We start from the raw sequence: 14,511 nt of genomic DNA, 5'->3' as shown, positions 1-14,511 counted from the left end.
GTGGTGTACAAAATTCCAAATATTGTCACTGTTCAAAGACTTATGGACCCGACAGAAAATGTATTCCGAATGTACACAGAGAACTACAGTAATCAGGTTGCTGTTTACATTGTTTTTATGTCTGTGTTCCGTGCAGTTGTTGAAACCCTTGATGGTTTTAAATCACACAAGCGTAGTTGTTTAGAGGAAGGTTGTTCTTCGTCGCGGTATCCGGCACCTCTGCTACAATGGAGCAGCTGTGAAGGCGCAGCACTCTCTGCGACGCTGTCCCCAAGCTTGACCCCTGACCTCTGACCTTTGCTGTCCCCCTTCTCCAGGATAGAAAGTGGCGACACAGGTAGGACAGGAACTTATTGTGTAATGAGGCATAAATAAATGGGTTGTAGCAGGCAGAGCTCATGGCGAACAGGTGACTCGAAACCTGAATGATGTTTACGTAATTCTTCCCCAGGATGGAGAAGTCGGTGTCCAGATCGCGGATCAAATTCACCACCTGTTGGATGAAGTTAGACTTTGTAAGGTTAGCATAAGGTTATCATTATCAAATTAGAAATACAATTTTTCCAGATGGGCCTTCAAGTTTGTCATCTGTATTCAAATCAGAATTAACAAGTAGAGTTATATGTTTCACCTTTATATAAAATTTATTTGCAATAATGAGAAGCTATTTTCAAAGGGACTTGGAACACTGCAGGTTATTCCACCAATAAGGGACCACAGAGAAGATTTCTATAGTCAGACTTTAAGGAACTAAACCTGAACAAATGCGTTCATGCGGGATAGTGCTAGTCTGGGGACCGGATGAATCTAAGAACTCATACTTGATTTACACCAGCAGATACTAATTTTCAAGAATTAGTCTGGCTGTGTGCAGGTTGTGGTTTCACCCATTGATTTCTATGCCAGCAACAACAATTTAAATTTCATACAAGTACAGCAGCAAAAAAAAGGTTGGATTTGTGCTCTGTTTGGCTTCATAAAGCCAGAACCCACTGTTGTATTCTTTAAATGATAAAGCAGGTCTTGAATTCTTGAGTATGTTGATACTAAATTGAGGGTGTGAAGGACTTTAAATGCATCGCTATTAGTTATGGCATTACCTTGACATTAGCTACACATATTTCAGACTTTAATCTATTTCAGAACACTCCTTTCAGTTTACACGATGTAGGTTTTTCTTAAACTTTAGTCTTTGCAGGAATCTAATCCTGAAGGAAAAGCTGATGAAGAATCTATTGGAGGTGACACAAGTGTCTGACGGGTGGGGAATGTGAAGCTGGAAATTGAACAGTTGATGATAAATGTCATCAGCGCATATGTTCCACAAGTGGGGTGTGAGATGAAGGAGAAAGAAGATTTCAAGAGGGAATTAGATCAGTAAGAAAGAGTCATGATTGCTGTGGACTTCAATGGGCTTGTTGGTGAAGGGACCCCACTTGATAAGGGGGTGATGGAGATATATGGTGTCAAGGAGAGTAATCTTGAAGTATCGACAGTGGTGGATGTTGAAAAAAGGATATGGATGTTGTGGTCTACGTATTTTAAGAAGGAGGAGGAGCACAGGGTGGTGTACTGAAGTAAGGTGCATACAGGTTGACTATATCCATATAACCTATACATGACATGTAACCTGAAAAAAACTGGATATGGTGGTGGCAGGGGAGAGAGCAGCAAGATGGCATCAGGTGGTAGTTTGTTGGATGATTTTAGAGGTGAAGAAGAGGAAGAGAGTGATATCTAAACAAAGGATCCGATGATGGAAGTTGAAGAGGTGATGATAGATGTCATCAGCACATATGACTTCTTTGTGAAATTTGGGGAGGAGGTGAGACAGACAGTGAAGAAACACTGGACAGCTACTGCCGATGTGATGAAAGAGATGACAAGGAAGCTCTTGAGTATGACATCTAGATGGAAAGAGAGACAAGGACATTTGGTGGTAGAATGAGAAAGTACAGGGATGATTAGTTGGGAAGTAGTTGGAGGAAAAAGCTGGGATATCTGTTTCCTAAACCTACATCGTCATATCCATCCTACCTCTGTGACTGCCACACAAATCAAAGGGCATCACAGTAATTCTGTGGAAAGGTGTTTGCAAAACTAGCAGATTTTGTTAGTTTAGAAGGACACATTTAGTTTTCCTAATCTGAAAAGGTAATGTTTCTTTTCAGAAGATGAGAATTTGCAAGTAACTGCCTCCACTCTTTCCTTCCATTATAGTAGTACCTGTATTGGGAGCCAGGAGAAGGCAAAGCAGAGAACGGATGCCAGTAGCAAGTAAAAGGTCTTCCTCCTCCGTCTGGTCCAGACTGCTCCTGCAGATCTCAGATCAGGAGACACTTTCAAACTTGAGATGGCCCCGTGCCTTAGCTGATGGGATATGGCGCAGTAGGAAATAGAAACAGTGGTCAATGGGACAAAATACGAGAAGAAGAGAATGAAACAGGAATAGATGAGGCGGCCATGCTCCTGTCCATCCCAGAACTCTTCACATATGGCCATCTGAAGGCCTGCAGCCCGCAGATCCAGGTAGACTGTATGCAGTGCCGTGGGCATGGACAGCGCCAGAGAGAGCAACCAGATCAGCACCACCAGACCACAGCAGAACTGACAACCTGCTCTTTTCCGGATGGGATAAGCCACAACAATGTAACGATCCACTGCAATGGCCATGAGGGACAGCACTGCTGCGTAGACGGCGGCACACTGCATCATAGTGACAAAATGACACATTTGGGGGCCAAATATCCAACCACGTTTGTCAAAAGCATATGACGCCGTCAAAGGCACGCACAACACACACATGACCAAGTCAACAAGGGCCAAGTTGCTGATGAGAAAATGGGTCGTGTTGTGTCTTTTCTTGTTGTGCCAAATGAGGAAGAGCAGCAGGAGGTTGCCAAAGCAGGCAACCAGGACCACAGCGCAGTACAGAGGGATGAAGAGGAGTCTCAGGTCGAACAGGAGGTCTAACCCAGAAAAGGACGGGAAGAACAGGGAGTTGGACGAGTTGCAGCAACAGGAGGGAGACTCAGCTAAGGTTGGAGATGTAGCTGACAGTGGAATAGAAGAATTCTTCTGGGAACAGTTCCGTGATATCTCCCAGGTCATCGCTGTAGAAAACAAAAGACACTGAATTACAGAATTTATACATTCCCAGGTCAAGTCTAAGAGCATGTGATGGTACTGCTTCCTCTATACTACTGCTGTGTTCCTTTGCAAGATGAAAGTTGATCATTCTGAGACTGTATTTCCGACTTCCTGGTGGATCTGCTTGTGAAAGGGACATCAAGCTTCTTTCCATTATTATTTTCATCTACCATCTTGGAAGGGAGATACTTTGTGACCCACTACTGTCCTGACAGCAACACCAAGATCCACAACTCAAGTCAATACTTGTCAGATAAATTTATTGCATAAAACCTGCCATCAAACACAGGTAAAAATTGATGAGAAGGTAATTCTGCTTACTGCTCATTGTGTGCGCCAACATATTGCTGTGATGCTAGATCAACAAACTTTGTCTAGACAGATCTTGCAAGAGTTTCTGACTTCAAATTTCTATTTCAATGGCCATTCCATTGCACTTCTCCAAGTTGGAGCTCCGCCCCCTGCCAGAGTTTTAAGTGCAATGGAAGACAACATATGAAACTGCCAATGGACCATTTCCTAAAACCAACCATCAATCTGCTACAGCCAGGTGATACATGGATGTCTCCTTGGTCTGGTCCAGTCATGTGGATCCTCAACACTGAGGCATCTCCATGCTGACTCATGCTCAGGAAAACACATCACATGACCACAGCGTCACAGCTGAAGTTCCATCACAATGCAAGTGGTCCACCTCATTTTAGTCAACCAAAGTAACCACTTTTTTGACACACAAACACTCCAGTGGTACCCAAGGCTTTAGTTGTCATCTCACTGTAAGTCACTGTGTGTTGTGTGGGCCGCCAGAAGAGGAGGTACTGCTGGCCCACCACCAGAGGGCGCCCTGCCTGAAGTGTGGGCTTCAGGCACGAGAGGGCGCTGCCGCCACGGACACAACCGGAAGTGACAGCTGTCACACATCAACTCATGACAGCTGTCACCCATCATTTCATCACTCCATAAAAGCCGGATGTCATCTCCACCTCGCTGCCGAGATATCATCTACCTGGGAAGGTAATTCTCTGCTGTACTGAAAACTGTGTCATAGTCTGAACTCTTTTTGCAGCCGCTTTCCTGTTGTGTGCCTTATCTGCTGGATTGGCGTTTGGTGTGAACAGCGACGGCTTCGCTTCACACCCAAACCAGATAAGTGGTTAACAGGAGCTGCACGAGTGTGTGATTAGAGGTGGAGGTGACTTTCCACCTTCTGACTGTTTTTGTTACTGGGTGTGCACACACCCACATCTCACTGTTTGTGCTCCTCGCCAGCAGTACCAGATCCGACAGTCGGGGACGGTGATCACCTGGGAATTCGGGACTTGGCGGCTCCAGTATTCACCAGGTTCGGTGGCGGCGGAAATCGTGTGGTTCCGGCTCTTCTCAGGACAGACGTCTTCTATCCTCGAGCCTGCCCACACGTCACCTTTGTGTATTGACTGCTGTCAGATTCTGAGATTGTCTGTATAATCGTTGTGCACATTCACAACATTAAATTGTTACCTTTTGGCTCATCTATTGACCGTTCATGTGCGCCCCCTGTTGTGGGTCCGTGTCACTACACTTTCCCCAACAGGATATCTCGGCCAACGTCATGGATCCCGAGGGGCGTCAACCATCTGTTGGACAGCCAATGGAAGAGCAGGGTGCACAGGCGTCGGCTGGAGGCGTGATTGGTGAGTTGCAGCACATCCTCACCGCCTTTACCGCTCGGATGGACCTGATGACCGAGCAACACATCATCCTTAATCGCAGGATGGAGGCTCTCACCGCGCAGGTGGAAGCGCGCGCTCAGGGCGCTGCTGCAGCTCCTCCTCCTGCCGACCCGGTGCCGAATACAGACATTCCACTGGTCATTCAACGACCCCCCCCACCATCCCCTGAAGCATACATAAGCCCCCCAGAGCCGTACGGAGGTTGTGTGGAGACGTGTGCGGACTTTCTTATGCAGTGTTCGCTCGTCTTTGCACAACATCCCGTGATGTACGCGTCTGACGCCAGCAAGGTGGCTTACATGATTAATTTGCTTCGAGGCAAGGCACGCGCTTGGGCTACAGCGCTTTGGGAAGAGAGTTCACGGCTCCTCGCCTCTTATACTGGGTTTGTGAGGGAGCTCAGAACTGTTTTTGATCACCCTAACAGAGGCGAAACCGCGTCTACCGTGCTGCTGTCAATGAGACAGGGGCGCCGCAGCGCAGCCGAATATGCAGTCGACTTCCGCATCACGGCTGCGAGATCCGGCTGGAATATGACTGCGCTCCGCGCCGCCTTCATAAACGGACTGTCGTTGGTCCTGAAGGAGCACCTTGTGGCTAAGGAGGAACCGCGGGATTTGGCTGAGCTTATCGATTTGGTTATACGATTGGACAATCGGTTAGAAGAACGCCGACGGGAGCGAGGCGAAGGGCGTGGTCAGGCACAAGCCGTCCCTCTTCCTCCCGGGTCTGAAAGAGAGCCGTCTTCCCCACGCTCCACAGCCATAGCGCTCCGTGTGGCTACAGCTCCCCCTGCTGACGGTGCTAGGGACACGAGCAGGGCCACATTCAGACAGAGGAGGCTGGTCCGCGGGGAGTGTTTTGTCTGCGGCTCGAGTGAGCATCAGCAGAGAGACTGCCTCAAACGGTCAAAACACAAACGCCCGCCCTTAGAGACTGGGCTGAGGGGGGGGGGGTCAAAACATTCACGTGGGTCATACACATCTGTCAACACGACTCCCAGTTAAAATCCTGAGCGGGGATTTAACCCTTCAAGCCCCAGCACTGGTGGACACGGGGTCAGAAGGGAATCTGCTGGATAGCAGATGGGCAAGGGAGGTAGGGCTCCCTCTGGTGGCGCTTTCTTCGCCAGTGAGGGTGCGAGCACTAGATGGCACTCTTCTCCCTTTTATCACACACAAGACACTACCTGTAACCCTGGTAGTGTCTGGGAATCACCGGGAGGAGATTGAGTTTTTTGTAACTCCTTCTACCTCCCGCGTGATTTTGGGCTTCCCATGGATGATTAAACACAATCCCCGGATTGATTGGCCGTCTGGGGTTGTGACTCAGTGGAGCGAAACCTGCCACCGGAAGTGTTTAGGATCCTTGGTTCCTCCCGGTGTAAATGCTAATGAGGAGGTCAAAGTCCCTCCCAATCTGACGGCGGTGCCGGTTGAGTACCACGACCTTGCTGACGTCTTCAGCAAGGATCTGGCGCTCACCCTTCCCCCGCACCGTCCATACGATTGTGCCATTGATTTGGTCCCAGGCGCTGAGTACCCGTCCAGCAGGCTGTACAACCTCTCATGACCTGAGCGCGAATCAATCGAAACCTACATCTGGGACTCATTAGCTGCTGGGCTGATCCGGAATTCCACCTCCCCGATGGGTGCAGGTTTCTTTTTTGTGGGCAAGAAAGATGGCGGACTCCGTCCATGCATTGATTACAGGGGGCTGAACGACATAACGGTTCGTAATCGATACCCTTTACCCCTGTTGGATTCAGTGTTCACGCCCCTGCATGGAGCCCAAATTTTCACCAAACTGGACCTTAGGAATGCGTATCACCTGGTTCGGATCCGGAAGGGAGACGAATGGAAGACGGCATTTAACACCCCATTAGGTCATTTTGAGTACCTGGTCATGCCGTTCGGCCTCACTAACACCCCCGCGACGTTCCAAGCTTTGGTTAATGACGTCTTGCGGGACTTCCTGCACCGATTCGTCTTCGTATATCTGGATGAAATACTCATCTTTTCCCCGGACCCTGAGACTCATGTCCAGCATGTACGTCAGGTCCTGCAGCGGTTGTTTGAGAACCGGCTGTTTGTGAAGGGCGAGAAGTGTGAGTTTCACCGCACCTCTTTGTCCTTCCTGGGGTTCATCATCTCCTCCAACTCCGTCGCCCCTGATCCGGCCAAGGTTGCGGCGGTGAGAGATTGGCCCCAACCAACAAGCCGTAGGAAGCTGCAACAGTTCCTCGGCTTTGCAAATTTCTACAGGAGGTTCATTAAGGGCTACAGTCAGGTAGTTAGCCCCCTGACAGCCCTGACCTCTCCAAAAGTCCCCTTCACCTGGTCGGATCGGTGCGAAGCCGCGTTCAAGGAGTTGAAATGCCGGTTCTCGTCTGCACCAGTTCTGGTGCAGCCCGACCCTAGCCGCCAATTCATGGTTGAAGTGGACGCCTCTGACTCAGGGATAGGAGCCGTGCTATGCCAGATCGGAGAGACCGATAAGGTTCTTCACCCGTGTGCCTACTTTTCTCGCAGGTTGACCCCAGCTGAACGGAACTATGACGTCGGCAATCGAGAACTCCTTGCGGTGAAAGAGGCTCTTGAGGAGTGGAGACACCTGTTGGAGGGAACGTCTGTGCCGTTCACGGTTTTCACTGACCATCGGAACCTGGAGTATATCAGGACCGCCAGGCGGCTGAACCCCAGGCAAGCCCACTGGTCACTGTTCTTCGGGCGTTTTGACTTCCGAATCACCTACCGCCCCGGGACCAAGAACCAGAGATCGGATGCCTTGTCCCGGGTGCATGAAGATGAGGTCAAGACTGAGCTGTCGGATCCACCAGAGCCCATCATTCCGGAGTCCACTATCGTGGCCACCCTCACCTGGGACGTGGAGAAGACCGTCCGGGAGGCCCTGGCACGGAGCCCGGACCCCGGAACTGGCCCAAAGAACCGGTTATACGTCCCACCAGAGGCCAGAGCTGCAGTCTTGGATTTCTGTCACGGGTCCAAGCTCTCCTGTCATCCAGGGGTGCGTAGGACCGTGGCAGTTGTCGGGCAGCGCTTCTGGTGGGCGTCCATGGAGGCCGACGTCCGGGAGTGGTCTCACATTGGCCTGGACTTTGTCACGGGCCTCCCACCATCCCAGGGCATGACGACCATCTTCATGATAGTGGACCGTTTCTCCAAGGCGGCCCACTTCGTGGCCCTCCCGAAGCTCCCTACGGCCCAGGAGACAGCAGACCTCCTGGTCCACCACGTCGTACGCCTGCATGGGATACCAACTGACATTGTCTCGGACCATGGTCCTCAGTTCTCCTCACAGGTTTGGAGGAGTTTCTGCAGAGAACTGGGGGCCAACGTGAGCCTCTCGTCCGGATATGACCCTCAGATGAATGGACAGGCAGAGCGGGCCAACCAAGAACTTGAACAGGCCCTCCGCTGTGTTACATCCGCGCACCCGTCGGCCTGGAGTCACCATCTGGCCTGGATCGAGTACGCCCATAACAGTCAGGTGTCCTCTGCCACCGGCCTCTCCCCATTTGAGGTGTGTCTGGGGTACCAGCCCCCATTGTTCCCCGTGGTGGAGGGAGAGGTCGGTGTGCCCTCGGTCCAGGCCCACCTGCGAAGATGCCGTCGGGTGTGGCGCACCGCCCGTTCTGCCTTGTTGAAGGCCTGGACGAGGGCTAAGGCCCATGCAGACCGCCGGCGTTCCCCGGCCCCTGCTTACCAGCCCGGGCAGGAGGTGTGGCTTTCAACGAAGGACATCCCCCTCCAAGTGGACTCACCCAAACTCAAGGACAGGTATATTGGTCCATTCAAGGTCCTCAAAGTCCTCAGTCCGGCCGCAGTGAAGCTCCAGCTCCCAGCTTCACTGCGGGTCCACCCGGTTTTTCATGTTTCCCGGATCAAGCCACACCACACCTCACCCCTCTGTGCTCCCGGACCGGCGCCGCCTCCTGCCCGGATCATCGACGGGGAGCCTGCATGGACGGTTCGCAGGCTCCTGGACGTCCGTCGGAAGGGCCGAGGGTTTCAGTGTCTGGTGGACTGGGAGGGGTATGGACCTGAAGAATGCTCCTGGGTGAAGAGGAGCTTCATCCTGGACCCGGACCTCCTGGCCGACTTCTACCGACGTCACCCGGACAAGCCTGGTCGGGCACCAGGAGGCACCCGTTGAGGGGGGGGTCCTATTGTGTGGGCCGCCAGAAGAGGAGGTACTGCTGGCCCACCACCAGAGGGTGCCCTGCCTGAAGTGCGGGCTTCAGGCACGAGAGGGCGCTGCCGCCACGGACACAACCGGGAGTGACAGCTGTCACACATCAACTCATGACAGCTCTCACCCGTCATTTCATCACTCCATAAAAGCCGGATGTCATCTCCACCTCGCTGCCGAGATATCATCTACCTGGGAAGGTAATTCTCTGCTGTACTGAAAACTGTGTCATAGTCTGAACTCTTTTTGCAGCCGCTTTCCTGTTGTGTGCCTTATCTGCTGGATTGGCGTTTGGTGTGAACAGCGACGGCTTCGCTTCACACCCAAACCAGATAAGTGGTTAACAGGAGCTGCACGAGTGTGTGATTAGAGGTGGAGGTGACTTTCCACCTTCTGACTGTTTTTGTTACTGGGTGTGCACACACCCACATCTCACTGTTTGTGCTCCTCGCCAGCAGTACCAGATCCAACAGTCGGGGACGGTGATCACCTGGGAATTCGGGACTTGGCGGCTCCAGTATTCACCAGGTTCGGTGGCGGCGGAAATCGTGTGGTTCCGGCTCTTCTCAGGACAGACGTCTTCTATCCTCGAGCCTGCCCACACGTCACCTTTGTGTATTGACTGCTGTCAGATTCTGAGATTGTCTGTATAATCGTTGTGCACATTCACAACATTAAATTGTTACCTTTTGGCTCATCTATTGGCCGTTCATTTGCGCCCCCTGTTGTGGGTCCGTGTCACTACACTTTCCCCAACACTGATGTCCAGGTATCACAACCATATGGTAAAGCTAGCAGTAACAGGACTTGGACAAAGATATCAACAAACACATGAATCCAGAAACTGCATTATAGGTCCTGTCAGTGTAACAGGAAGCAAACTCTTACCACTTGCCATTGGCTGTACTTTTTATTTGTACAATGTTGTGTGGAACCTAATTAAGAGGACGTTATATTTTAGGAGTTCTCCCAAATTTCTTGAAGAAACAAGACTTTCTATGTGTCCACCTACACAAGCTCTGGTGAAAGGTACCAGATTAATTCATACTGAGAGCAGAAACCAGAGGTAGGATCAAGTTCCTCTCAGGTTTCTGCACAATAAAACCCAAATTACGTTGCATATCAGCTCGACTATCACGTATTAGAAGATGACTTGTGACTTCATGCCACCTATGACAGAAACAGGACTTCAAATTCCAACTGTGTGATTGCTTATTTTGCAGTGGCTGATCAGCTAATCTCATGACCAAACCCCAAGAAGAGTTTTCTCTAGGCTGGAGATCCAATTGTAGTCTGGGTATCTACAGGTATCTCCTATGGGCAGGGGTACATGATGTCCAGGACTGGACCAGCCTAATGTAGCACCTGGCTGTAGTAGGTAGATCATTACTTCTGGGAGGTCTATCTAAGCCATTGCCAGTTCCATGAGGTAAGTGGATGCAACACCAACACCAACACATCCTCCTAAACATTAGTGAGAGAGAAGTACCACCTGTTATAGGCCATGAGGACCAATGGTACTTGTGCTTATTCCAGATTCCGTTGAGTGAGAGTCTGGATAGAGTAGCTTCCCAGCCGAACCCAGGTCTAAATATTTGTAACTCGATTATTTATCATATTGAGCTACCTGCTCTGATGCAGATCCAGAAATTACCACTGCATTTTTAACACTGTCAGGTAACTTTGAGAGTTTTTGATAACAACTCAAACACGTGTCTTTACAACGTATAATTACTGCCTGCAGTTTGATAGGGATCCAGATGGAAATGCTGTCATGACTCCATTCTTGTTTTTCCTCACTCTATGGTTTCTGCCATAATCCTCGTGTTTTTCAGACCTCAGAGCTCATGTTCTGTGCCTCAATCAAGGCAGCCTAATCACTTCCACTAATTAGTCTCTACAGTACACAATCCAGCCACAGTCAACCACCTGTGCCAGATTCTTACCTCCGTCAGGAGGTTATTTTTGTCCCTTCTGTATGACTCTTTTTTTCCTTCAAAATAAGAAGGTTGTGTCTTTCCAATAAATACAAAACATTTCATTTTGGCACACATCTCCAAACATGGTCCATCATCCTGGGGATTTAAGACAAACTGATTGTGGTGGGGGGAGAGAGAGAAAAACTTTAAATCTGCTTATAAGCACATAATATTATACGAGGTGTATTAGATAAGAAACCGACACTTTTTTTTTTTTTAACTATATGGATTTGAATGACGTGCGATTACACCAATCATGCTTGAACCCTCGTGCGCATGCGTGAGTTTTTTTCACGCGTGTCGGTGACGTCATTTTCCTGTGGGCAGGCCTTGAGTGAGATGTGGTCCCGCCCTCTCGGCTGAATTCCTTTGTTTCACACGCTGCTCCAGACGGCGCGCGTTGCTTTATCAAAAATTTTTCTGGACCTGTCCGAGTGGACACTATTCGAGAAATTAAGCTGGTTTTCGGTGAAAAGTTTAACGGCTGATGAGAGATTATGGTGTGTTTCTGTCGGTGTAAGGACTTCCCACGGAGCGGGACGTCGCGCAGCGCTTCCAGGCGCCGTCGTCAGCCTGTTTCGAGCTGAAAACATCCTAATTTAAGGCTTAATTCACCCAGGACGTCGTGAGAGAACAAAGATTCAGAAGAGGCCGGCATGAGGACTTTATGCGGACATTCCACTGTTTAAGGACATTTTTTAATGAAAGACGTGCGCGCAAATTCGCTGAGTCGTTTCCGTGATGACTCGGTGAATCTGTGTGCGCCGCGACAGGAAAAACACCTCCGTGTTGAAAACCATTTGTAAAATTCAGGCAGCTTTTGATGGCTTTCAACAAGTGAGTATCTGAGAAATTGTTTAACAGCTTGGGCATGTTCCAACTTGCCCGTTAAGGTTTCCAATGGAGGTGTTTTTCCTGTTGCGACCCCCCGCGGTCGGGTCCGGCCCGACATGCGACTCTGCCTGCACGTTCTTTCATTACAAAATGTCCGTTAACAATGGAATGTCCGAATAAACTCCTCATGCCGACTTCTTCTGAAAGTTCTCTGTTCTCTGACGACTTCCTGGGTCAACAGAGCCTGAAATGTGGAAGTTTTCAACTTGAAATGGCGAGATGCTGCCGCCTCAAAGCGCAGATCGCCGTCAGGCGCCGTGGGCCGTCCTTATGGCGACACTACCAGACCAAAATCTCTCATCAGCTGTTAAAATTTTTACCGAAAACCAGCTGAATTTATCGAATGGTGTCCACTCAGTTGTGCCTTACAGTTTTGAACAAATTTTTATCAAACAAAGCAGCAGTCTCTGAGCCATTCCTAAACAATGAAAAAACGACGAGAGGGTGGGCGACTCCTCACTCAAAGACTGCCCACAGGCGAATGACGTAACCAACAGGCGTGAAAAAACTCTCGCATGCCCACGAGGGTTCAAGCATGTCTGATGTAATCACACGTGATTCAAATCCATATGGTTTTTGAAAAAAATAACAAGGACGGCTACTTTTCTAACAGACCTCGTATATAACATTTTTATAATAAAAATATGAATAGCATTTGGAGAAGCTGCATCATATCTAATATTTATATAATAATACAAAATATAAGTAATACTTTAAGAACCTGCTACATATGTAATATTTATATAAGAAAAATATGATTGATACTTTAAGAAACTGCTACATATCTAATATTTATATAAGAAAAATACGAGTAATACTTTAAGAAATTGCTACATATCTAATATTTACATAATAATATTATAAATTGCATTTGGAGAAGCTGCTACATATCTGATCTTTTTTTATAATAAAATTAGAAATTAGAAAGCTTCTACACATCTAATATTTTTATAATAATAAAAATATCAGTAACATATTAAGACACTTCTACAGATCAAATAATTTTATGATAAAATTATAAATAGCATTTGGAGAAGCTGCTGCATATCTAATGTTTATATAATAATTTTAAAAAAATCAGTAACATTTTAAGAAGTTGCTACATATCTAAAATTTTTATAATAAAAATATTATTAGATGGAGAAGCTGTTACATATCTAATATTTATATAATAAAAGTATGAATAACATTTAAATAAGCTGTTACATATCTGATATTTCTATAATAAAAATATGTAACAGCTTCTCCAAATCATATTAATATCTAATATTTATGTAATAAAAATATGAATAACATTTCAAGAAGCTGTTACATATCTAATAATTTCATAAAGAATATGGATTTCAATAAGCTTTTACATATTTGATATTTTTAGAATAAAAATATGAATAGGATTTGGAGAAGCTACTACATATCTAGTATTTATATAATACAAATATGAATAACATTTCAAGACGCTGCTACATATATTTATATAATAATAAAAATATGAAAAATATTTCAAGAAGCTGCTACATATCTAATAGTTATATAAGTAAAATTTTCACCTTTAAAAACACATAATTTCTTTACGCTGACAAAATGCCACCATTTGTTTTAAGTTGTTTTCTGCAGTTTATTTGAAAATCAGGATGTTTGGTTTAATGCGTTTTTCTGATTATCAGAAAATATCTTTTAGTTGTCATGTACAAGACAGTATATCTATCAAGAAAGAAATTTTTTTTTTACTCGGAAAACCAAAATAATGTTATTTTAAAAACATAATATTTGATTATTTAATTTTTTTTAATTAAGAACACTTGGACATTTCACATTAGATTTTGTGTTTACCCATTGTTTAAAAAACAAAACAAAACAAAACATAGCATCAACACAAATAATACTACTACTACTATTAACCACCACCACCACCACTAATAATAATAAGCCAACAGTAAATTTAAATCAAAATTTTTATGGTGCCTAAAACTTTTACACTAAAATATTGATTACTGTCTATTCTTCAAGACATTCAAATTCCACAGTTGTCAGAGTAAAAGAAAAAAAAAGAAGATACCTGCCACAGATGTAGATTGGGGTCGGTGTGTTCAGAACTTGGCCTGAGGATGGTCCGGCTCCTGGTGGGGTCTTATTCTGTGTGCAGGCGGTCTGATGGTGTTTGTCACTGCAGCTCACTGAGCCTCAGAATGAGATGTGCAGCATCCATGTGAGTGAGTCACATCCAACAGAAAAAAAAAAAAAAATCAGCCGTCTGCCACTTTAAATTCACAAAGCATCCCTGCTAATCAACAGGCTCTGTCATCTTCTAGGATGTTATTACTTTTGGGCATCTACTGTTTCTGTGGTAGTAAATCTTGAATGTATAATAACCTTCTCCTTTTTGATTGAGTTTTTAATCTTCTGTGGTATCACTATAATGTTCCTTTTGAGGTACATGAAGTGTCTGCAGCAATAAATAGTCAGTTTATTCTGTCATATTTTATGAGGTGTGACAGCAGTATAATGTTACTAATGTTACAGGCGATCACAGTTTAGAGCCTGGAACAAACGTCTCAACTGGGTGA

The 14,511-nt window shown here is 46.8% G+C and overlaps 1 protein-coding gene across 2 annotated transcripts; it reads right to left on the bottom strand.

The window, feature by feature from the left end:
- Positions 1-14,458, bottom strand: prlh2r (prolactin releasing hormone 2 receptor). 2 transcript variants are annotated; one of them, XM_034159739.1, is made up of 4 exons: positions 14,094-14,458; positions 14,008-14,063; positions 2,227-3,113; positions 1-493 (listed from the first exon to the last, which is right to left on the bottom strand). In XM_034159739.1, exons 3-4 carry the CDS (start codon positions 3,109-3,111, stop codon positions 158-160), a joined length of 1,221 nt encoding a protein of 406 aa, XP_034015630.1. In that variant the 5' UTR covers positions 3,112-3,113; positions 14,008-14,063; positions 14,094-14,458; the 3' UTR covers positions 1-157. The 2 variants fall into 2 exon arrangements, with proteins under 2 accessions (XP_034015630.1, XP_034015629.1); XM_034159738.1 differs by having other exon boundaries at positions 14,004-14,063; positions 14,094-14,452.
- Positions 14,459-14,511: the final 53 nt, after the last annotated feature.

Source organism: Thalassophryne amazonica, chromosome 19 (assembly GCF_902500255.1).
Source record: "Thalassophryne amazonica chromosome 19, fThaAma1.1, whole genome shotgun sequence".
NCBI lineage: Eukaryota > Metazoa > Chordata > Actinopteri > Batrachoidiformes > Batrachoididae > Thalassophryne > Thalassophryne amazonica.
Note: the sequence above shows the minus strand (reverse complement) of the source record. Positions and strands in the feature narration are given on the sequence as shown.

Bases quoted from the DNA above. Each gene is read 5' to 3' on its own strand.
- prlh2r (XM_034159739.1), bottom strand. From the start codon at position 3,111: ATGACCTGGGAGATATCACGGAACTGTTCCCAGAAGAATTCTTCTATT. The intron at 494-2,226 runs GTACTACTATAA...TTCATCCAACAG, and splicing joins TCTCCTGGCTCCCAATACAG to GTGGTGAATTTGATCCGCGA.